This window comes from Nyctereutes procyonoides, unplaced genomic scaffold (genome assembly GCF_905146905.1).
Source record: "Nyctereutes procyonoides isolate TBG_1078 unplaced genomic scaffold, NYPRO_anot_genome, whole genome shotgun sequence".
In the NCBI taxonomy this organism is placed as follows: domain Eukaryota; kingdom Metazoa; phylum Chordata; class Mammalia; order Carnivora; family Canidae; genus Nyctereutes; species Nyctereutes procyonoides.
In genome coordinates, this window is record NW_026575051.1 from 1,339,088 (window position 1) to 1,363,437 (window position 24,350).

At 48.9% G+C, this 24,350-nt stretch overlaps 3 protein-coding genes across 4 annotated transcripts; 1 reads left to right on the top strand and 2 right to left on the bottom strand.

The window, feature by feature from the left end:
• Positions 1-41: 41 nt before the first annotated feature.
• Positions 42-8,968, bottom strand: LSM2 (LSM2 homolog, U6 small nuclear RNA and mRNA degradation associated). Its single transcript, XM_055329728.1, has 5 exons — positions 8,709-8,968; positions 8,072-8,139; positions 1,018-1,048; positions 850-909; positions 42-556 (listed from the first exon to the last, which is right to left on the bottom strand). The coding sequence occupies exons 1-5, from the start codon at positions 8,709-8,711 to the stop codon at positions 431-433; spliced, it is 288 nt and encodes a 95-aa protein (XP_055185703.1). The 5' UTR covers positions 8,712-8,968; the 3' UTR covers positions 42-430.
• A 2,243-nt stretch (positions 8,969-11,211) lies between these two features.
• On the bottom strand, positions 11,212-14,885 carry LOC129512479 (heat shock 70 kDa protein 1-like). Of its 2 annotated transcripts, none has more exons than XM_055329729.1 (2): positions 14,792-14,885; positions 11,212-13,442 (listed from the first exon to the last, which is right to left on the bottom strand). In XM_055329729.1, exons 1-2 carry the CDS (start codon positions 14,866-14,868, stop codon positions 11,504-11,506), a joined length of 2,016 nt encoding a protein of 671 aa, XP_055185704.1. In that variant the 5' UTR covers positions 14,869-14,885; the 3' UTR covers positions 11,212-11,503. The 2 variants fall into 2 exon arrangements, with proteins under 2 accessions (XP_055185704.1, XP_055185706.1); XM_055329731.1 differs by lacking the exon at positions 14,792-14,885 and adding an exon at positions 13,746-14,784.
• Positions 14,886-15,305: 420 nt separating this feature from the next.
• Positions 15,306-17,736, top strand: LOC129512480 (heat shock 70 kDa protein 1). Its single transcript, XM_055329732.1, has one exon. It carries the CDS (start codon positions 15,515-15,517, stop codon positions 17,438-17,440), a length of 1,926 nt encoding a protein of 641 aa, XP_055185707.1. The 5' UTR covers positions 15,306-15,514; the 3' UTR covers positions 17,441-17,736.
• Positions 17,737-24,350: the final 6,614 nt, after the last annotated feature.

The following is a 24,350-nucleotide window of genomic DNA, read 5'->3' on the forward strand; positions in this document are numbered from 1 at the left end:
TCACCCTCCGGGCCCCTTCCCAAAACACACAGAACCAGAACTCAAATGTGCATCATAAGTTTATTCCCGATGCGGGACAGATTCCTTCCATCCCCAAAATGAATCACATGCTGCCCTGGAGAGATCTAGGAGATTCTCCTGCCATATCCAGGGAAGGAGTGAGAAAGGCAGGTGCTGAGGACAAGGCAGGCTTTGCAGTTCCCCAGCCTATTATCGTCCCCTCCTCAACAGAGGAGAGCTACTCCCCACTATTAATATTCTCATCCACTCATCCCTTAAAGAAAAAGCCTCCACTCTTTGAAAACAAATAACAACAACAACAAAAAAGACCAAAAAAATCCCCCTCAAATATGGGAGGGAGGAATCCCAGGCTGTGACTTGAGGTGAAAGGTCACTAACAGAAGAGGGAAAGGGAAGGGAGAAGGAACCATCACTGTTTCTGCTGCAAGGCCTCCTTCCTCGCTGCATCCTGCAGCAACTGTGTGTCCACCTCATCTGCCGGCAACTGCACGTAGCGGACCACTGAGCCACGGATGAAGCAGTTCTTCACTGACAACTAGAACAAGAGAGATAAATAAGAAAACATCCTTAAGGATGTCTGCTATCTGGCACCTGGACAGGTCAGTCGCTTGGGCATCTGACTCTAGATTTCTGCCAGGTCGGGATCTCAGGGTTGGGAGAGTTGGATGCTGCACTCTGCAGCACCAAGTCTACCTGTCTCCCTCCCTCTGCTTCTGCCCCAGCTCATGAGCTCTCTCTCAAATAAATAAAAGTAAAATCTTAAAAAACAAATAGCTATCCACCCAGGCATGTCCTACTTTTGTTTCCTCTTCAGTTTTGCCAACTCACCATGTGAGGATATTTCTCAGGGTCTGTGACACTGATGTCAGTTAGTTTGATGTTGAGATACTAAGAAAAGAACACCATCATTAGCTCTAAAGACTAGATGCAGGTACCCAGCCCTGAAATTCCCCTCTTCTTCCCCGAGACCCCATTCTGGGCTCCTACGTATCTCACCTGATCCACAGAATGGAGGGTTCCACAGATGCTGTTGGGGGAGAGGGAGGAAAAGACCACATCAGTTTACACCAAAATCAAATGGAGAGATGACTTCAGAGCATGGGTAAGAACATAGTTGGGGAAAGTCAAGGACTTGAGGAAGCCAGAAAAGGAGAACCAAAAGGGGGCATTCCTAAGCCCAGGAGCAAGGAAGATGAAGTTTTTATTGCAGCGTGTTATTTGAGACCTCACATCTCCTCTCCTAAAACCGTTGCACTCTTCCCAGTGAGCATGAAACAACTGCACAGACTAGGCCCGTGGTCCACCTAGTGTTTGCCACCTTTACAGCTACTTCACAAGGCAGCTATTATTACTAACAAGGGGCGCAGAGATCATGTAACATGCCTGAGTTTAGAGGACTTGAGTCCACATCTGTCTGATCCCCTAAACCATCAGCTATTTTCAAACATTTGTTGCTTCGGGACCCCATATGTCAACTAGACAAAGTAGCTGCACACTGTTCTTGACGCAGGCACAGGGATGTATGTCCTCCCCCTTCCTCCGTCCCAGGGCCCTCTGAACTGTGAATAAGCAATGTTCTCAGAAGGGCTCCAAGTCAGACAGAGGGAGAAGCAGGCTCCATGCAGGGAGCCCGATGCCGGGAGCCTCACGTAGAACTCAATCCCAGGACCCCAGGATCAAGCCCTGAGCAGAAGGCAGACACTCAACTACAGAGCCAACCAGGCACCCTCTAGTTTGATTTCTACAAGCCAAGATCTAATTACACCTCAATCCAAGGCAGCCTCCATCCTGGCTGTCCCACCCTAACCACCCTGCAGATCATCAGCAGATTCTACATTCCTTAGAACGGCAATTCTCAGGCAGCAGCCCAGGTGGCTCAGCGGTTTAGCGCCGCCTTGGGCCCAGGGCCTGACCCTGGAGACACGGGATCCGGATCGAGTCTCACGTTGGGCTCCCTGCATGGAGCCTGCTTCTCCCTCTGCCTGTGTCTCTGCCCCTCTCTCTGTCTCTCATGAACAAATAAATAAAATATGAAAAAAAGAAAAAGAATGGTGGTTCTCAGAGGTATGCTCCAAGGTTTTATAAGTCTATGACCAAAAAAAAAGAACCACAGGTTAGTATAGTGTGTTGAGTGCATATATATTAAGCTAAAGGTTGTCAATATTTTCTTCCCTAAGAATAACTCTTTAATTGCCCTTGCAATTTTTTGGGGGGTATTAATTTTTTTTAATTTAAAAAAATAAAATAAAAATAAATAAATAAATAAATATTTTTAAACGAAATGATTGCAATGTTCTGGGCTATGTGGGTGGCACAGTTGGTTAAGTGTCAGACTCTTGGTTTTGGACACTTTCAGGTCATGATCTCAGGGTTGTGAGATGGAGCCCTGTGTCAGGTTCTGTGCTCAGCATGGAATCTGCTGCTTAAGGCTCACTCTCCCTAGGGTGCCTGAGTGGCTCAGTTGGTCAAGTGTCCTACTCTTGATTTCGGCTCAGGTCATGATCTCAAGGTTGAGATCAAGCTCCACATGGGGATTGCACAGGGTGTGGAGCCTTCTCTCCCTCCTCCTCCTCCTGTCCCATTTCTAAACAAAACCTCTCCTGTGCATTCTCTTGCTCTCTTACAAAAAAAAAAAAAAGGGCAGGACACCTGGGTGGCTCAGCAGTTGAGCGTCTGCCTTTGGCTCAGGGCATAATCCTGGAATACTGGGATCGAGTCCTTGCATGGAGCCTGCTTCTCATCCCTCTGCCTGTGTCTCTGCCTCTCTTGTGGATGAAAAGAAAGAAAAGAAAAGAAGAAGGAGGGGAGGGGAGGGGAGGGGAGGGGGAAAAGAAAGAAAAGAAAAGAAAAGAAAAGAAAAGAAAAGAAAAGAAAAGAAAAGAAAAGAAAAGAAAAGAATCCTTGTCTTGCCAAAAATAAAACTGGCAGTTCTGCTGGACCCCAATTTCTGTTAAATTCCAAGTCTTTAAAGTCCACCGAGAGGGTACCTGGGTGGCTCAGTGGTTGAGCATCTGCTTTTGGCTCAGGTCGTGATGCTGGGGTCCTGGGATTGAGTCCCACATCGGGCTTTCTGGAGGGAGCCTGCTTCTCCCTCTGCCTGAGTCTCTGCCTCACTGTGTCTCATGAATGAATAAATAAAATATTTAAAAACAAATAAAAATAAAATACAATCCACTGAGAGACATACTGCCTCAGTGGGTGGTTTCCCCACATCCCTAGCTGTTGAAAAGACTTTGACAACACCCTGCTACCATTTGCAGGAGTGAAGTTCTGGAACTGAATAGGTGGGGTCTTTTCATTCAGTCCCTTAACAAGATCTGCCACAACAATGGTCTGACAACAAGCAAGAGAAAGAGCTCTTCTCCCATCCCAACAGACTACCTTCAAACCTTGTAAGTTCCTGTTTTAGGACATGAGGCTATAATATAAGTTATTCTTGCCATGTAGAAAACCCATGAAGGAGGGATGCCAGAGTGGTTCAGCGGTTGAACCTCTGCCTTCAGCTCAGGACATGATCCTGGTCTGGAGATCGAGTTCCGCATCAGGCTCCCTGCGAGGAGCTTGCTTCTCCCTCTGCCTCTCTCTGTGTGTCTCCCATGAACAAATAAATACAATATTTTTTTTAAAAAAGAAAAGAAAACCCAGGAAGAAGAAAAGAGGAAAACCAAAAACAAATTATCTCACAGAATTGCCTAGGTGATTTTGGCTTCCATACTTGTCTCTCTCTATATGGCCCCAATTGATATGCCATCAACACCATATCATGTTCCCACACTAAAAAATTAACTCACAAAGAAATGCAGAAGACATTGTTGAGAGGGGAGGATACACTGATTCAAAGTTTCTAAAGGAGGGAAGTCTGGCTGGCTCAGTCAGGTAAAGCATATGACTCTTGACCTCAGGGTTGTGGGTTCCAGCCCCACACTGGATGTAGAGATTACTTAAAAATAAAATCTTAGGGATCCCTGGGTGGTGCAGCGGTTTGCGCCTGCCTTTGGCCTAGGGCGGGATCCTGGAGACCCGGGATCGAATTCCACGTCGGGCTTCCGGTACATGGAGCCTGCTTCTGCCTCTGCCTGTGTCTCTGCCTCTCTCTCTCTCTCTGTGACTATCATAAACAAACAAACAAACAAATAAATAAATAAATAAACAAATAAATAAATAAATAATAAAATAAAATATAAAATAAAATAAAATAAAATAAAATAAAATAAAATAAAATAAAATAAAATCTTAAAAGTGATACCTGGGTGGCTCAGTGGTTTAGCATCTAAGCCTTCGGCTCAGGGCATGATCCTAGGGTCCTGGGATCAAGTCCCAGCATCGGCTCCCCACAGGGAGCCTGCTTCTCCCTCTGCCTACCTCTTTGCCTCTTTCTCAAATAAATAAATAAACAAAATCTTAAAAAAAGAAAACTTAAAAAAATTTAGATATTAAGGAAGACACTGTGATAAGCACCAATTGTATGAAAGTGATGAATCAATAAAGTCTATACCTGAAACTAATATTACTCTGTATGTTAACTGCAATTTACATTAAAAAATTGAAAAAAAAAAGTTTTAAAAGGACAGTCAAATAATAACTAACAATACTTTATTTTTAAATTTTTTTGAAGATTTATTTATTTATTCATGAGAGACAGAGAGAGAGAGAGAGAGAAGCAGGCTCCACGCAGGGAGCCCGACGCAGGATTGGGGGACTCCAGGACCATGCCCTGGGCCTGAAGGCAGGCGCTAAACCGCTGAGCCACCCAGGGATCCTCTAACAATACTTTAAATGTATACTCCATTTAAAGGATTTTTTTTTAAGGATTTTTTTTCTAAAGAAAGAAATGTGTACAAAGGTGCATACACAAGGATGTCCAGGGCAGCATCATTTGTAAAAGCAAGGAACTGGAAACAGCCTAAATATCCAACAGCAAAGTCTTTTTTTTTTTTTTTTTTTTTATTTACGATAGTCATACAGAGAGAGAGAGAGAGGCAGAGACACAGGCAGAGGGAGAAGCAGGCTCCATGCACTGGGAGCCTGACGTGGGATTCGATCCCGGTCTCCAGGATCGCGCCCTGGGCCAAAGGCAGGCGCCAAACCGCTGCGCCACCCAGGGATCCCAACAGCAAAGTCTTGATTAAATTATTTCCAGCCAGCTAATAGAAATGTCATACAGACATTAAGAATGTTAAAGGTCAACTTTATTGACATGGAAAATATTCAAAACATACTGCCAAATGAAAAGCAAGTTTCACAGTTGCATAAAGAATATGACCCTATCTTTATTTTTTTCCAAGTTATTAAATTTCCAGTTAACATACAGTGTAATGTTAGTTTCAGGTGTAGAATTCGGTGATTCATCACTTACATAGAGCACCCAGTGCTCATCACAGCAAGTGCCCTCCTTAACACCCATCACCCATTTAATTCATGCTCCTGCCCACCTCCCCTTAAGCAATCCCATTTGTTCTCTACAGTTAAAGAGTCTGTCTTCTGGTTTGCCTCTTTTCTCTCCGCCCTATGTTCATGTTTTGTTTCTTAAATTAGACATATGAACAAAATTATATGGTATTTTTCTCTAACTGACCATTTTTCATTTAAAAGAGAGAGAGTGTGTCAATGTGCACACACCAGACAGAACTGAACTTCAATTCTGGCCATCTCATTCACTAGTTGTGTAGACTTGAGCTTTTTTTTTTTTTTTTTTTAAGATTTTATTTATTCATGAGAATACACAGGGAGGAGAGAGAGAGAGAGGCAGAGACACAGGCAGAGGGGGAAGCAGGCTCCATGCAGGGAGCCTGATGTGGGACTCAATCTCGGGTCTCCAGGATCATGCCCTGGGCTGTAGGCGGCGCTAAACCGCTGAGCCACCGGGGCTGCCCTGTAGACTTGAGCTTGATCAAGTTTCTTTACCCATCCCTGCTTCAGGTTCCTCATATGTAAGATAGCAACAATCGTATGTATCCTATGTTATGAAAATAAAATGAGTTAATAAATGTATTCAGAATAGTGCTTTGTTCAAATGAGTTAATAAGTCTAAAGTATTCAGAATATTGCTTCGTTGATAGGATGTTCTCAAATGTTGCCAATGTTTCTTTCTTTTTTTTAGATTTTATTTATTTATTCATGAGACACACAGAGAGAGGCAGAGACATAGGCAGAGGGAGAAGCAGGCTCCCTGTGGGGAGCCCGATATGGAAATCAATCTTGGGACTCCAGGAGCTGAAAGCAGATGCTCAACTGCTGAGCCACCCAGGTGTGGCTCTTTTTCGTTCAGCACACATTTATTAAGCACCTACTATATGCCAGGCCTATGCTAGACATTAGGTACACAAAGGTGAGCTTAAACATGGTCCTGGCCCTAGGGAGGACAGGCTGTAAGCAATAAATATAATTCTATGAAATCACAATTTGAGGGCAGCCCGGGTAGCTCAGCGGTTTGCCGCCGCCTTTGGCCCAGGTTGTGATCCTGGAGACCCAGGATTGAGTCCCACATCAGGTTCCCTGCATGGGGCCTGCTTCTCCCTCTGCCTGTGTCTCTGCCTCTCGCTTTCTCTTGCTTGGTGTCTCTCACGAATAAACAAAATCTTAAAAAAAAAAATCACAATTTGAGAAGCACTCACTAGGAAGAAAATACATGACAGACACTACTTGGCTAAACGGACCAGGAAAAAAGTCTCTCCAAGAATACAGCATTTACTCCAAGTCCTAGATGATAATTAGGAGCTAATGATACAAGTGGGTAGAGGATGTAAAACCAATAGACATAAGGGACTGCATTGGTCTTTGGTTTATCCTTTACATTTTCTTTAAAATGGAGATTGTGCCACATCTACTATTCTGGAATAGCCATGCCAATATACCTTACTCCTATGTGACAGCTGTGTATTATGGAAGTGCCACAACTTAATTAATTTCATTAACCCAATTGCTATAGATGGCTATTTATTTCCAATTTTTGGTACTTCAAATAAAACTGCAAACACCTCTGTAATACAGCTTTACTTGTGGAACTGATTCATACATTTTCTTTCTTCTGTTTTTTAAAATATTGTATTTATTGGGGATCCCTGGGTGGTGCAGCAGTTTGGCGCCTGCCTTTGGCCCAGGGCGCGATCCTGGAGACCCGGGATCGAGTCCCACATCAGGCTCCCTGCATGGAGCCTGCTTCTCCTTCTGCCTGTGTCTCTGCCTCTCTCTCTCTCTCTGTGACTATCATAAATAAATAAAAATAAAATAAAATATTGTATTTATTTATTCATGAGAACACACAGAGAGGATTGAGAGAGAGAGGCAGAGACACAGGCAGAAGGAGAAGCAGGCTCCATGCAGGGAGCCTGATGTGGGACTCGATCCCGGGTCTCCAGGATCGCGCCCTGGGCCAAAGGCGGTGCTAAACTGCTGAGCCACCCGGGCTGCCCTCTTTCTTTTTTCCTAAAAAGGATTTTACTTATTCATGAGAGACAGAGAGAGGCACAGGCAGACGGAGAAGCAAGTTCCCTGTGGGGAACCTGATGTGGGACCCCGTCCCAGGATCCTGGGGTCACGCCCTGAGCGGAAGACAGATGCTCAACGACTGAGCCATCCAGATGCCGGGTTCGTACATTTCTATAAGCTGGGTCAAAGGAGTAAATAGCTTAATCAGAAAAAAACAAAACTATGTGCCTTTTGTAAAAACAAAACAAAACAGAACGTTATTGATGCCTCTGCCCTCTGACGGCTCTCTGCTACTTTAAGCTTAAGGCACAGGTCATTTATTTCTTCTGCATCTCTTCCACTTGGGCCAGCCCTCAAATACTACTCGTCAAAGAGGTTCCAGAGAATCCCTGGGTGGCGCAGCGGTTTGGCGCCTGCCTTTGGCCCGGGGCGCGATCCTGGAGACCCGGGATCGAATCCCACGTCGGGCTCCCGGTGCATGGAGCCTGCTTCTCCCTCTGCCTGCGTCTCTGCCTCTCTCTCTCTCTGTTACTATCATAAATTAAAAAAAAAAAAAAAAAAAAGAGGTTCCAGAGACCGGCATATACCCAAGTCCTACCGACTTGGTGGAAAAGGTACCTACCTCAGGTCATTCTTGAGTTCCACGACCACATCCTTGCCCACCAGGGACTTGAAAAAGGAATAGAAGAGCTATTGGGCGAGAGGGGGGAAACCATGATACGGGCAGATACACAGTAAGGAGGAATGTCCCACCCTCTGTGGGAACCCGCCGCCTCGGCAGTTCTCAAACTTCACAGTAAAGTACTGACAGGGACGACACTTCCTTGAGCCCCCGACTTAAAGCTCCCGAGAGACGCTGTGCCCTGCAGCCCTGGGCGCTCTGGGTGCACCTCTCAAAGGCCCAGCAGTCCTGGGGTCCTGCCCACTCGCCGCACTGGGCAGAGCTGTACAAGGAGCCCATTCGCACCCTCCCAGAGCCCGGCCCCGCACGGGCACACTCCCAGAGGTCCAGCTTCCCCTCCCCTGCGGTCCCTCACTCTCCCGCGCGTTCATTGTTTCGTTCCCGCTTAAGAAGAGAAAAATCCCACTTGCTCCCACGTGTCTCCCCGCCCCTCAGAATGTGAAGCGCTGGAACTAAGAGGAGAGGGAAAGCCCCGGCGCCCCAGGAGGATTCAGCCTAGATCCCTCCCGCCCCGCCTCCCACCCGCCGGCCGGACAGCGCGCCCCTGGGCGCCCCCTTGTGACGTCACGACACCTACCATGGCGCTCGAGACGCGGGACGCCGACGGGACCGGGGAGGCGAGGGCCGGGAACCGCGGGCCTGGGGCCGGCGGCAACCGGGAGGCGAGCCCACGTGTGGAGCGGGACGGGGCCGCGCAGGCGCAGCAAGAAGGGCCGGGAGCTCTGAGCAGCGACCGAAGCGCGCGGCTGGCTCGCAGCTCAGGAGAGACGGCAGGGGAGAGCCGGGAAGGGGGCGGGCTTTCCTGCCCTCCCACTTCCTCCGGAGTGGCGGGCTCCCACCGCGCAGGCGCGAGTCCGAGCCGCCGTGGGGGCCGTGGAGAGGCGCGTCGGTGCTCGGGGGGTTCTTTCTGACTGTGCGGTCGAGGGTGTTCACCCCCTACGGACTCGCTATTGAAAACTGTCGAGGAGGGGAGGAGGGGATCCCCGGGTGGCTCAGCAGTTCGGCGCCGGCCTTTGGCCCAGGGCGTGGTCCTGGAGTCCCGGGATCGAGTCCCGCGTCGGGCTCCCGGCAAGAAGCCTGCTTCACTCTCTGCCTGTGTCTCTGCCTCTCTCTCTAGGTCTATCATGAATGAATGAATGAATGAATGAATGAATGAATAAATAAATAAATAAATAAATAAATCCTTTAAAAAAAAACTGTCGAGGAATTTGCGAAAACTCCTGATTTGTACATTTTTCTCTATCCGTTACACTTGGATAAAAAGTTTAAAAAATAAAATGTTGCAGAACCCTGAGATCAGGAGCCTGAACACTAATCTTGATTTTGTCAGAGGTTCCCGATAAATCTGTTTCTCCCAAGGATGCACTCTCAGTCCATATTTCTTACACCCTCATACCTAGGCCACCCTGGAAAGGACTGAATAAAACCAAACAGAAGCTTGCTCGGGTAGAAATTCCTATTCTAACATTTCACTTACAAATATGCCCCCTCAAACACAGGGACACAAGTGCAGAGTTACACAGGCTTCTATACTCACACCCCTAAGAGTTTTATAGATATGTGATATTATGACACAATAGGTGAAAAAAAATTTTTTTCGAGAATATGACTAGTAGTCATAGTATTCCATTTCTCATCTTGCAGAAAAGTACCCATTCCTTAGCAGTTTGTCATAATACTGTTTTTGGCACGTCGAGGATGTAATAACAGACTCTCTGAGTGCATCGATGTTGGATCTCCTAGGCCCCACCTATCAGTGGCATAAGGACGTCAGGCAGAAGTTTGTTACCCCAGCTGAGCCCTAAGCCCCTAAACCAGTCTATCACCGAGTGTAAGCAGAAACTATAGTTAGCAATTGCTGTGGCCAGAGCTAAAGGTGCCTGATGATCAAAAATTATTTTCCTGCTTGAAACAATTAGCTCATGAAAATTTGAATACTTTCCCCTTACCAGTTTAATGAATCATCTACAATCATCACAATCAGACCACAAACGCACTGTCTCCATGAGCTCTTCTTTCCCTTACATTTCAAGGTAAACTCACAGTCTAAAGATCCTTACACTCAAAGTCTAAAGATACCAGAAGAGGGGTGCCTGGACGGCTCAGTCGAAAGAACACTCAACTCTTCAACTCTCAGTCACGAGTTCAAGCCCCACATTGGGTCTAGAGATGACTTCTATGAATAAACTTAAACAAATAAAAAGAGTGAGGGATCCCTGGGTGGCGCAGCGGTTTGGCGCCTGCCTTTGGCCCAGGGCGCGATCCTGGAGACCTGGGATCGAATCCCACGTCGGGCTCCCGGTGCATGGAGCCTGCTTCTCCCTCTGCCTGTGTCTCTGCCTCTCTCTCTCTCTCTCTCTTTCTATCATAAAAAAAATTAAAAAGAAAAAAAACAAATAAAAAGAGTGGCTCTTGGTGGGTTCAGTCAATTGGGTGGCTGACCATTGGTTTCTGCTCAGGTCATGATCTCAGGGTGGTGGGATGAAGCCCTGCCTCGGGATCTGAGTCTAGTGTGCTCCAGCTAGGGTTTCTCTCTCCCTCTGCCCCTCCCTTCAGCGTGCTCATTCATACTAGTGCATGTACATATGCTCTCGTAAGTCTTTAAAAACAAATAAATAGGGATCCCTGGGTGGCGCAGCAGTTTGGCGCCTGCCTTTGGCCCAGGGCACGATCCTGGCGACCTGGGATCGAATCCCACATCGGGCTCCCGGTGCATGGAGCCTGCTTCTCCCTCTGCCTGTGTCTCTGCCTCTCTCTCTCTCTTTCTGTGACTACCATAAATAAATAAATTAAAAAATAATAAAAAGAAATAAAAAGAAACTTTAAAAATAATAAACCTAAATAATAATAATAATAATAAACCTAGGGCACCTGGGTGGCTTAGTGGTTGAACATCTGCCTTTGGCTCAAGTGGTGGTGATCCCAGGGTCCTAGGATTGAGTCCCGCATCAGGCTCCCTGCAGGGAGCCTGCTTCTTTCCCTGCCTATGTCTCTGCCTCTCTGTCTCTCATGTATAAATAAAATCTTAATAATAATAATTAATAAATCAAGATACCAGAAGAAATTTGTTTTAGGAACAAATTTACTGAGTGACAAATAACCATCCACATAAGAAGAAGAAAGATGGGGAGGTTGGAAATAAATAACAGACATTCAAATTCATCAAATGGTTCAAAGGGCAGCCTAGTTTTCTTAAGAGTCAGAAACAGGGATTGTGAAAAGATGGTATACAAGACTCTCTTGTCAGCATCCGATAGGGATGGTTAACTTAGGTTCGAAACCAGTCAATTCAAGAATCATAACAATATTTGAAGATGAGGGGAACAAAATTCAACTTAGAGGCACCCTAGAACCCTCCATCTTCAGATAAGATTAATCTACTTCTTCAATGGTGGGGCCTGTGGCAGCCCTTCCAGGAGTATACCCCGTCCTGCAGGAAGGCCCAGTGCATCCTCCCTGGTAGAGCTTTGTGATGACTGGGTTACACACCTGCTCCAATTCCTTTCTCTTATGATCAAACTCCTCTTTCTCAGCCAGTTGATTGGTCTCCAGCCACGAGAGGACCTCATTACATTTATCCAGTATTTTCTTTTTATCAGAGTCGTTAATCTTGCCCTTTAAGCCTTCATCACTCACAGCACTCTTCATGTTAAAAGCGTAAGATTCTAAAGCATTTTTTGCAGAGATTTTCTCTCTCTGAACCTCATCCTCAGCTTTATACTTCTCAGCATCCAGAACCATGCGCTCAATCTCCTCCTTGCTCAGGCGGCCCTTGTCATTGGTGATGGTGATCTTGTTGGCTTTGCCCGTGGACTTGTCCATGGCTGTTACATTGAGAATACCATTGGCATCAATGTCAAAGGTCACCTCAATCTGGGGCACTCCCCTGGGTGCAGGAGGGATTCCAGTCAGGTCGAAACGCCCCAGCAGGTTGTTATCTCGGGTCATAGCCCTCTCGCCCTCGTACACCTGAATCAACACCCCAGGCTGGTTATCTGAATAGGTGGTGAAAATCTGTGTCTGCTTCGTGGGGATGGTGGAGTTGCGCTTGATCAGGACAGTCATGACACCCCCGGCTGTCTCTAACCCTAGGGACAAAGGAGCCACATCCAACAAAAGGAGATCTTGTACCTTTTCAGACTTATCTCCCATCAGGATGGCTGCCTGCACAGCCGCCCCATAGGCCACCGCCTCATCGGGATTGATGCTCTTGTTGAGATCACGACCATTAAAGTAGTCCTGCAGCAGCCTCTGAACCTTAGGGATACGAGTGGAACCCCCTACTAACACAATGTCATGGATCTTAACCTTATCCATCTTGGCATCCCGAAGAGCCTTCTCCACAGGTTCCAGAGTGCCTCTAAACAGGTCTGCACACAACTCTTCAAACCGGGCTCTGGTAATGGACGTGTAGAAGTCGATGCCTTCATAAAGTGAATCAATTTCCAAGTTGGCCTGAGTGCTGGACGACAAGGTCCTCTTGGCCCTCTCACATGCAGTGCGCAGCCGCCTCACCGCTCGCTTGTTCTGGCTAATGTCCTTCTTGTGTTTCCTCTTGAACTCCTCCACAAAGTGGCTCACAAGCCTATTGTCAAAGTCCTCACCACCCAGGTGTGTATCCCCGGCTGTGGCCTTTACTTCAAAAATTCCATCATCTATGGTCAGAATGGACACATCAAATGTGCCTCCACCTAGATCAAAGATCAAGACATGTCTCTCTCCCTGACCAGCTTTATCTAAGCCATATGCAATGGCAGCAGCTGTGGGTTCATTGATAATTCTTAGCACATTGAGACCTGCAATCACACCTGCATCCTTGGTGGCCTGGCGTTGAGAATCATTGAAATAAGCTGGTACAGTGATCACAGCATTGGTAACGGGGTGGCCCAAAAAAGCTTCAGCAGTCTCCTTCATCTTTGTCAGTACCATAGAAGAGATTTCCTCAGGATAGAAAGCTTTTTTCTCCCCTTTGTAGGATACCATTACCTTGGGCTTGCCTCCTTCATTAATTACTTGAAAAGGCCAAAGTTTCATGTCTGATTGCACTACAGGATCATTAAACTTCCTGCCAATCAGACGTTTGGCATCAAAGACAGTGTTCTGGGGATTCATGGCTACCTGGTTCTTGGCTGCATCCCCGATGAGCCGTTCAGTGTCGGTGAAGGCCACATAGCTGGGGGTGGTGCGGTTGCCCTGGTCATTGGCAATGATCTCCACCTTGCCGTGCTGGAACACCCCTACGCAGGAGTAGGTGGTGCCCAGGTCGATGCCGATTGCCATTCCTTTAGCAACAGCCATGGTCTTCCGAGGCCTGAGAAAAAAGTGAGATACAGTTTTGGCAGAGTGCTTTTTAAATTACTTTCAATTGTGGTAAAATACACATAATTTGAAATTTACCATCTTAACCATTTTTTAAGCACTTTTCAGCAGTAAGGTAATTCACATTGTTGACCAACCTCCAGAAATCTTTTTAACTTGCAAAACCAAAATTCAATACTCATTAAACAACTCTCCATTCCCCTTCCCCCCAATCCCTGGCAACCACTATTGTACTTCCTCTTTATGAATTTGACTACTGTAAGTCTTCAAATTAATAGAATTATATAATAAATACCTTCTGTGCCTGGCTTATTTCACTTAGAAAGATGTCTTCAGGAGCACCTGAGTGGCTCTGTGGTTGAGTGTCTGCCTTTGGCTCAGCTTGTGATCCTGGGGTCCTGGGATCGAGTCCCACATCGGGCTCCCTGTGAGGAGCCTCCTTCTCCCTCTGCCTATGTCTCTGCCTATCTGTGTGTCTCTCATGAATAAAGAAATAAAAAACCTTAAAAATAAAAAGATACCCTCAAAGTTCATCTGTGTTACAGCATGTATCAGTGTTTATTTCTTAAGAATTATATGTATATAAAAAAAGAATTATATGTATATTATATGTATATAAGACATATGCCCTCCTTGGGAATGAATACTACTCAGGCTGCTTCTACCCTATGGCTATTGTGAATAATGCTGCCATAAAATCGGAGTACAGGTATTTTCCTGGTGTACAAGTATCTTTTTCCAGTTCCTTCTTTCACACAGTGCTTTTTGGGACTAAAGTATTCCTAGCAAGCTGGAAGCAAGTGGGAGGCAATTGGCATACACTGTGTTCAATTTCCACAGCACTAATTCAAGTGTCCCATTTCTTTTCTGTGACATTTTATTCTGAGACTGTACCTGTCTCCTGCAGAACTAAGATTATATTATGTTCTGGTCTCTTCAAGAGACACTGATCTCCACCCTTTGGTTTAGCTGCCTTCCACAGCTCCTTCACCCTCTATTTGTTGGGAGTAATATTGGGCCAGTCTGAAACGGCTGCTAGGAACCCGATCAAACCTTCACAAATTTTCTCAAATGAGATTGAGCACGACAGACAACCTCTTTCCCCAATCTCCTCTGGATAAAACGCCCATCTGAAGACACAAACATCTCAGCTCCTCCACCTCTTTCCAGCAGCTCTGACAAATTCCACGCACTTTGGCGCTTACCAAAGGACTCCCCTACCCTGATTGGTCAATGTCCCCATATTAGACGAAAACTACAGAACCCTCCAGCACTTTCTCAAATGGATCTATTAATCTTGCTTATTGCCATTCCATTTCAAGGAGAGCCCTCCAGGCTCACCTATTGTCCCGCCGCCTTCGATCCAGTTTGATAAGATCCTGATGGCGGAGCCCCTCTCGGTGGGGACTCGTCAACATCCAAACTGCGCGGCCGGTGTTCCCCACCCCCCACCCGCCCCGCCCTACAACTTTGAGCGGACTCCGGTCCTGTCCTACCAGCCTGATTCCTCACTAGCCCATGACGTCAGAGGCAGTGCCCTCATTGTAACGCGTCTGGGGGAGCGGCGTCAACACTACCGCCCCCACCCTGCCTCCAGCCCTGCCAGCGCCTCCCACCTCCTGGCCGCGACCCACCCTCCCCCAGCCTTGCCAACTCCAGCGAGCCCTAGAAGAGTCTGGAGAGTTCTGGGAGGGCGGTGTCCTGGACGCCCATTGGTCCCAGGGAGCCCGGAGGCGGGACGCCAGCCGAAACCGCTGGAATCTTCCCGACCGGCCGCCCCGCAGAGCCCCGTGATTGGCTGGGGGCCGAGGAGGCGGGGCTGGGCAGCGCTATAAGCGCGGAGCAGCCCCGCCGCTGACACCCAGCGAAGCTGCGGAGGCACAGCGGCCTTTTCGGCGGCGTCCGGCCCAGCAACTTTCCTTTCGCAGACCCGCTGCGTCCGCAGCATCGCATCCGGTCAAGTGTGCAGCTGCCGAAGAGACCGAGCTCCTCGTCGCGGAGCCCGACCGCCTTCCCGAAACCTGAACGTGAGCCTGAGCGCGGGCAAGGAAGCGGGACGCCGGCATGGCTAAGAGCGCGGCCATCGGCATCGACCTGGGCACCACCTACTCCTGCGTGGGGGTGTTCCAGCACGGCAAGGTGGAGATCATTGCCAATGACCAGGGCAACCGCACCACCCCCAGCTACGTGGCCTTCACCGACACCGAGCGGCTCATCGGGGATGCGGCCAAGAACCAGGTGGCGCTGAACCCGCAGAACACCGTGTTCGACGCGAAGCGGCTCATCGGCCGCAAGTTTGGCGACCCGGTGGTGCAGTCGGACATGAAGCACTGGCCTTTCCAGGTGGTCAACGACGGGGACAAGCCCAAGGTGCAGGTGAGCTACAAGGGGGAGGCCAAGGCGTTCTACCCCGAGGAGATCTCGTCCATGGTGCTGACCAAGATGAAGGAGATCGCCGAGGCCTACCTGGGCTACCCGGTGACCAACGCGGTGATCACCGTGCCGGCCTACTTCAACGACTCGCAGCGCCAGGCCACCAAGGACGCGGGGGTGATCGCGGGGCTCAACGTGCTGAGGATCATCAACGAGCCCACTGCCGCCGCCATCGCCTACGGCCTGGACAGGACCGGCAAGGGGGAGCGCAACGTGCTCATCTTTGACCTGGGCGGGGGCACCTTCGACGTGTCCATCCTGACGATCGACGACGGCATCTTCGAGGTGAAGGCCACGGCCGGGGACACGCACCTGGGCGGGGAGGACTTCGACAACAGGCTGGTGAACCACTTCGTGGAGGAGTTCAAGCGCAAGCACAAGAAGGACATCAGCCAGAACAAGCGAGCCGTGAGGCGGCTGCGCACGGCCTGCGAGAGAGCCAAGAGGACCTTGTCGTCCAGCACCCAGGCCAGCCTGGAGATCGACTCCCTGTTCGAGGGCATCGACTTCTACACGTCCATCACCAGGGCGCGGTTCGAGGAGCTGTGCTCCGACCTGTTCCGGAGCACCCTGGAGCCCGTGGAGAAGGCCCTGCGCGACGCCAAGCTGGACAAGGCCCAGATCCACGACCTGGTGCTGGTGGGGGGCTCCACCCGTATCCCCAAGGTGCAGAAGCTGCTGCAGGACTTCTTTAACGGGCGCGATCTCAACAAGAGCATCAATCCCGACGAGGCGGTGGCCTATGGGGCGGCCGTGCAGGCAGCCATCCTGATGGGAGACAAGTCCGAGAACGTGCAGGACCTGCTGCTGCTGGACGTGGCGCCCCTGTCGCTGGGGCTGGAGACGGCCGGGGGCGTGATGACCGCCCTGATCAAGCGCAACTCCACCATCCCCACCAAGCAGACGCAGATCTTCACCACCTACTCGGACAACCAGCCCGGAGTGCTGATCCAGGTGTACGAGGGTGAGAGGGCCATGACGCGCGACAACAACCTACTGGGGCGCTTCGAGCTAAGCGGCATCCCCCCGGCGCCGCGGGGCGTGCCCCAGATCGAGGTGACCTTCGACATCGACGCCAACGGCATCCTGAACGTCACGGCCACGGACAAGAGCACGGGCAAGGCCAACAAGATCACCATCACCAACGACAAGGGCCGCCTGAGCAAGGAGGAGATCGAGCGCATGGTGCAGGAGGCCGAGAAGTACAAAGCCGAGGACGAGGTGCAGCGCGACAGGGTGTCTGCCAAGAACGCCCTGGAGTCCTACGCCTTCAACATGAAGAGTGCGGTGGAGGACGAGGGTCTCAAGGGGAAGATCAGCGAGGCCGACAAGAAGAAGGTGCTGGACAAGTGCCAGGAGGTGATTTCCTGGCTGGACGCCAACACCTTGGCGGAGAAGGACGAGTTTGAGCACAAGAGGAAGGAGCTGGAGCAGGTGTGTAACCCCATCATCACCGGACTGTACCAGGGAGCGGGCGGTCCTGGGGCTGGTGGCTTTGGGGCTCAGGCTCCCAAAGGGGGCTCTGGGTCTGGCCCCACCATCGAGGAGGTGGATTAGGACTTCTTCCTCAGATTGTTCCTGTTTGTGTCAGAAACGGTTAGGATTAAGGATTGTAACATTGCCTTATATGTCTGTGTTTCATCAGTCTCAACTTTGCAAGTTGTTTGCAAAGTTTCAACTGTCTTTTGGTGAAGTTATGAAGTTCCTTTTTTTTTTTTTTAGAGTCCAAATGTAGGAAGAATTTATACTGCCATTTTTTGTCTTTTCTTTTTTGTAGTATTGACGTTGAACCTGGGCCTTTGTTATAACTGATTTTTGCAGAGTAAATAAACGCAATAATTTGTCTTGCCTGATTCTGTGTTTTATTTTGAGATTAGAAGAGTCTGCATAGGTTCTCTTTGGTTTAAAATTGAATGGTGTACTTTGTATCTTAGATAATGGCCAGGGATCTGGAGAAGTAAAGTCCATTGTGATCCCTTTCTTTTAGCAAATGGTATTCTTGAGAGATTTTTAAAAAACAGCTTATTTTGAGTGGGTTGGGTTTGTGGGTGTAGAAAAATTTAAGAGCTACTGACCTAGTGTTCTCAAGTTTGGTGGGGAGGGGGTGTTGACCCTTCTTAAGGGTGTCTGGGAAAGGGTGTATGAGGGATGTTCCTGGACAAGCTGGCAAAAGGGAGAGGCAGAGGTGGAAGCTCCTGGCTGCCCTTTCCTGTAAGTTCACTTGATGTGTCAAAGCCATAATGGTTTCAACATGAAAGAACAGGTGAAGGACACCTGAGTGGCTCAACTGTTGAGTGCCTGCCTTTTCTGCCCAGGGTGTGATCCTGGAGTCCTAGGGGTCAAGTCCTACATCCAGCTTCCTGCATGGAGCCGCCTCCTCTCTTCTGCCTGTGTGTCTCTCTTTAACAAATAAAATCTTAAAAACAAAACAAAACAAAAAAAACAGGTGAGTCCTAAATTAGTAGTGAGGAACTGTGAGCCTTGGCTTCCCCAGTTACGTACTGGCCACTCTGACCTCTAGTTCTCACATATTAAAATGAAAGAGTCTGGCTTGATGCCACAGTCCATAGTTCTCATTTCTGAGAGGTTACTGAGAAGTGTCACATTTCTCCCAAAGTTATTTATGTTTTAAATATCCAGTGAGTATCTGCAAGGAGGTGTCATTTAGTTTGGTGCCCCAGGACCCAATATTTCAGTGCTTTTATGTCCCAGGCGCTGTTTTAAGGCCTTTTCTGTGTTTATGAATCTTTATTCCACCACTCGGAGGTTTAGGTAGTGTTTAACTTGCCCAGGTGAACACGGGAGACTTAAAAGTCACTGGTTTACATCTGCAAGATGTGGATGGAACTAGAGAATATTACGCTAAACAAAATAAGTCAGAGAAAGGCAGTTATATTAACTCCCTCATATGTGGAATTTAATAAAACAGGATCATAGAGGGGATGAGAGAAAAAAAAAACAAGACAAAATTAGAGAGGAAGACAAACTATAAGAGACTCCTTTTTATTTTTTTTGAGACTCCTTTTTTAAAGTGTATATATCTATATTTTTAAGTATATATATATTTTTAAATTTATTTTTATGATAGATATATGGAGAGAGAGGCAGAGACACAGGAGGAGGGAGAAGCAAGCTACATGCCGGGAGCCCGACGCAGGTCTCGATCCAGGGACTCCAGGATCACGCCCTGGGCCACAGGCTGGCGCCAAACCACTGAGCCGCCCGGGGATCCCTTTTAAGTATATTTTTAAAGATTTTATTTATTCACTCATCAGAGAGAAAGAGGCAGAGGGAGAAGCAGGCTCCCTGCAGGGAGCCAGATGTGGGACTCCATCCCAGAACCCTGGGATCACGCCAGGATCACGCCGTGAGCCCAAGGTAGATGTTCAACCGCTGAGCCATCCAGGCGTCCCTATAAGAGACTCTTAATCATAGGAAATAACCTGAGGGTCCCTGGAGGGCAAGGCTGTGGGGGGGGGAAACGGGTTAACTGGGTGATGGACATTAAGGAAGGTATGTGAAGTAATGAGCACTGGGTATTATATAAGACTGAAGGGTCACTGACCTCTACCTTTGAAACGAAAAATACATTATATGTTAATTGAATTTCAATACAATTTTTTAAAATCCTAAAAAATATAATAAATACATGCTCCCATTTGGCCTGAAAAAAAATGTTACTGGCTTAACTAAAATTACTTAAGTGGGAGCACCTGGTTGGCTTGGTGGTTGAGGGTCTGCCTTTGGCTCAGGTCATGATCCCGGGATCCTGGGATCCAGTCCCGCATCAGGCTCCCCACAGAGAACCTGCTTCTCCCTCTGCCTATGTTTCCACCCCTCTCTGTGTCTCTCATGAATAAATAAAATATTTTTTAAATAAAATTACCTAAGTAGTTAAAAAAAAATTCCAGTTCAGCAAAGGGGTTAATCCTGGGTTCCAACTCTGGTTTTCAGTTTCTGCCAGACTGTGCCAGGTAAACTAGGCTTTTGCTTTTTAATGTGCCTAGCTCTGGGTTGTTTCTATCTTAGGTTTCACAGTCAGTACCCCTTGGCCTTTATAGGATCCTAAACACTTAGATAAACACTAGGATTGACAACAGGGGCAACTTAGAATGAGAGAAGACCTACTACAGGCTTCCTTCCCATGCCGTACTTTCCCTTTGAGATACATCACATCCTAGCTGCTAGCATTCTAGAAATAATCCCCTTCACAACCCTTGTTGGAAAAGCCCCTACAGTAATCCTCAAGGCTTGGGGAGTGAACCCCTTTAAAAATCAGTTGCATCTGGAGGTTACAAAGTTGTTTGGAACAGGATAGAGATGGTGTTTGCAGATCATTGTGAATATACTGGATAGATCATTGTGAATTCTACCCAATTGTCTTAATTAAAATTTCTTAATTTTTTAGTCTTTAATCTCTATATCCAATGTGGGGCTCGAACTCACAACTCTGAGATCAAGTCACATGCTCTTCAGACTGAGCCACCCCGATGCTCCTCAATTTTGCACTTTAAGGTGTTTATAGGTTATGTGAATTTCACTTAACACTTTTTTTTTTTTTAATGGTCTCCCTTAGAGGCACCTGGGTGGTTCAGTGGGTTAAGTGTCTGCCTACAGCTCTGGTCATGATCCCAGGGTGCTGGGATCCAGCCATGCATTGGGCTTCCTGCTCTGCGGGGAGCCTGCTGCTCCCTCTGCCTCTCCCCCTGCTTGTGTTCTCACTCTGTCAAATAAGTAAAATATAGAAATAGATAAATAAAATGGCCTCAGTCAACATTCCATAAAAGCATTTTTCTGAGTTTATGTGGTGTTCTTCAGAGCCCACTAAATCTTTTAGTAAATAGTAGCTTCTGAAGAAAATCAGTGTTAGGGGAATGCCATATATATATATATATATATATATATATACTTTGTCCCGAAGTATGGAAATGGAGATTCAAGAGATGTTTATGCTTCCAGGCCAGCTTATAAAGGCACCTTTAACCTTCAAGACAGTTGAACTCTAGGGGTGAGGACTCCTGCCACGATGTAAATCAGTCTTCCCGGCATTTGCCACAGGACCTCATTTCCCTTAGAGCAGCAGGAACGTTTGTGACTGTCCTTTGCAGATAACAGAGTGACTCTTCAAGCCAGCAGCCACTACCAATAGTAGGTGGTAGAGGACAGGGAGGGTGGAGAGAAAACGGTGGAGATTGGGAAGGACCTACCAAACACCTCTGATAAGAGAGTTGAGAGAAATCTCCAAAAATAAGCCTGGAGAAAATAAGTTCCTGTGGCCAGATTAGTCAAGTTATTGAATGGGTGGTTTTTTTTGTTTTTGTTTTTAAAAGATTTTATTTATTATTTATTCATGATAGACAGAGAGAGAGAGAGAGAGAGAGAGAGAGGCAGAGACACAGGCAGAAGGAGAAGCAGGCTCCATGCAGGGAACCTGACGTGGGACTCGATCCCGGGACTCCAGGATTGCGCCCTGGGCCAAAGGCAGGCGCCAGGCCGCTGAGCCACCCAGGGATCCCTTGAATGGGTGTTTTATTAAGAAAACAATGTAAGACCTTATAGCCCGCATCTCCTCGCTCCTTGGACCGAAATCACTTTGTAAGGTCAAGGAAATCATGCAAATGAAACTATAGATTTAAAAGGAATGCAGTGCCATCCTGGAGAAAGTGCTGTTTCAAGTAAGAAAATAAACTGGCCATAGGGGAGGTACACGGAGGGAAAGTAACCGTGGGGGGGGAGGGGAATAATTTTTTTAAATAGAATACTTTCCCTAATTCCTTCACAATCCCACTTCTCCCTCCATGGCAGCTCTCGGAAGGCCAGCGGCTAGGTCAGCGCGCCTGGCTTTATATGCCCTTTGAACCCAAGATACCGCTTTATTAGGAACATATATACTGTTACTTCTGGCGTTTACCTGGATTGTCATCCAAAATGAAAAGATAACCAAAACGGGCAGCCCCGGTGGCCCAGCGGTTCAGCGCCGCCTCTGCAGCCCAGGGCGTGGTCGTGGACTCCCACGTGGGCTCTCTGCACGGAGCCTGCTTCTCCCTCTCCCTCTCTCTCTGTCATGAATAAATAAATAAAATCTTTAAAAAGAAAGACAAAGATAACCAAAGCAACGAATTTATATGAGAGAAGTGGGCAGGGATCACAGCTTTCGGTTAAAACAGGAGCCAGGGTTATTCTAGGTGAGGATGAGAAACGATGACGATGCTGCACCTTTAACCGGAAAACGTACGTCGGCCCGCGGGTCTCCTCTAGCGACGCCGCCAGCCCCGCCCCTCCCCGGCCGCGCCCCGCCTGAGGCCGCCCCGCCTGAGGCCGCGCCGCCCCGCCCCGCCCCGCCCCGCCGGCCGCGTCAAGCAGGGGGGATGGGGCCCGGGAGCCTCAGGGCGGCGGGAAGACGGAGTCCAGAAGACGAGAAGCACCTCCCGCGGCCTCCCCACGCGAACCGGGAGCCGCCGGCGGCGGCGAGCAGCGAGGCCGGCAGGGACCTCAGCGCCGCGCGGCCCCGCCAGGCCGGGCGCGCGCTCGCCTCGGGCTCCGGGGGCCTCCCCTTCCGGCGCCGGCGCCCCGGTGCCTGCGGCTCCGCTGTAGGGGTTGCCAGACTTTTCCGGGCTTCGTGGCACCGGTTAGCTGGTGTGAGAGACGCTGCGGCCATCTCGCCCTTCTCCTCTTTTCATCCCGTCGTGAAAACAATCGGAAAACGCCGTGCAGGCCCGGCACCTCTGCGGCCAGCCCCGTGAGGCCGGGTCCCGCGGCCGCCCGCGCGCCTCCCGCCGGGCCTCCCGCCGGGCCTCCCGCCGGGCCTCCCGCCGCCTCACCCCCAGCCCCCGCCCGAACCCCGCTGGCTGACGCTCCCGGCCCTTTTTAACTCCTGTCGGGAACTGTCTGGAGTTTTCCGGGCTTGGGGGTGGGGACTGACTCGTAAGGACACGTTTCAACCAACTATCCAGCACCCCAGCCCCGCCCCAGGACTCAAGCTTAGTCATGGCTCTATGTTTACTTTCCAGAAGATTCTGTGAACTGTTTGAGCCCAGCCAGAGTCACAGGGCTCCCCTGCTTCTGACCGAAGAGGAGAGGCGGGGCTGGGGGATCTGGAAGGGTGGGAAGGTAGGAGCCGGGCGAGGGCGAGGAGTCCGGAGTGCCGCCAGGAGGCGAGCTCCGGTGGGTCGCGTAGCCCCTGGTGTCCCTAATGCGCACAGAGCCCGGACAGTCACTTCACTCCCTTTTGTGGCCGTTTGTCTTCCTTCTCTTCGAAAATGAAAGGATAGGATGCATGTGCCAGCACTGAGAGGGGTCCAAACCAGCGAGTACGGGGACATGCCGGTTCAACCACCGGTCCTGGAGTGAGCAGTTTGGGTGACCGGACTGAGCCACTGAACTTCCGATCCTTTGTGTTCCTCTTTGAAAATGAAAAGGTTTGGAGCAGCCCGGGTGGCTCAGCGGTTTAGCGCCACCTTCTGCCCAGGGCGTGATCCTGGAGACCCGGGATCGAGTCCCACGTCCGGCTCCCTCCGTGGAGCCTGCTTCTCCCTCTGTCTGTGTCTCTGTATCTCATGAATACATAAATAAAATCTTAAAGGGAAATAGATTTTATTTATTCATGAGAGTCACAGCGAGAGAGGCAGAGCTAGAAGCAGGCTCCAGGCAGGGAGCCCGACGCGGGGCTCGATCCCGAGTCTCCAGGATCACGCCCTGGGCTGCAGGCGGCGCTAAACCGCTGAGCCACCCGGGCTGTCCCAAGATGGATATTGTTAATTCTATTTCACAGATACAGAGACGTGTTGGTTCACTTACAAGTACTGCACTGTGAAGAAGGACACGGAGGAAAAAGAAAAACTGTCTTAAGGAAGTAGAGTCCGTTCCAAACGCATCCTTCCCCAGGTTTTCCCAAGCTGCTGGAAATCTGCTGTGCTCCCCAGCCACTATGTTATTTGCCACTGACTTGTTAGAAATGCCTCGCTCTAGGTTTCCTATGAGTTACCTCCTTTGCTTTTTTCTAACCTTAGAATGATACCATCCTGTACAACTAAAAGAACTAGGGGCGCCTGGGTGGCTCAGTTAAGCGGCTGCCTTCGCTCAGGTCGTGATCCCAGGGTCTTGGGATGGGGTCTGCCTCAGCCCCCTGCTCAGCGGGGAGTCTGCTTCTCCCTCTGCCCCTCCCCCCTGCTCCTGCACGCCCTCTTTCTCTTTCAAATAAATAATCTAAAAACAACAACAAAGAAAAGAACTGAGGAGAAAGCAGTACTGTTTGAGAAAATGCAGGAAAAAGGAGAAAAGGAAAAAAAAAAAAAACACCAAAACTCCAGCAGCTTCAGGGTGATGAGCTCCCCTCCTCCTCACTTCTGCACTGCCAAGTTCTAGGCTCTGCCTCTTCCATTCCCCACCCTTAAATAAGTACCGGACAACCCCTCCAGCTTGGGCAACTTGAGACCTGATCCTTTCAAATGCCAAACCCAATAAAAAC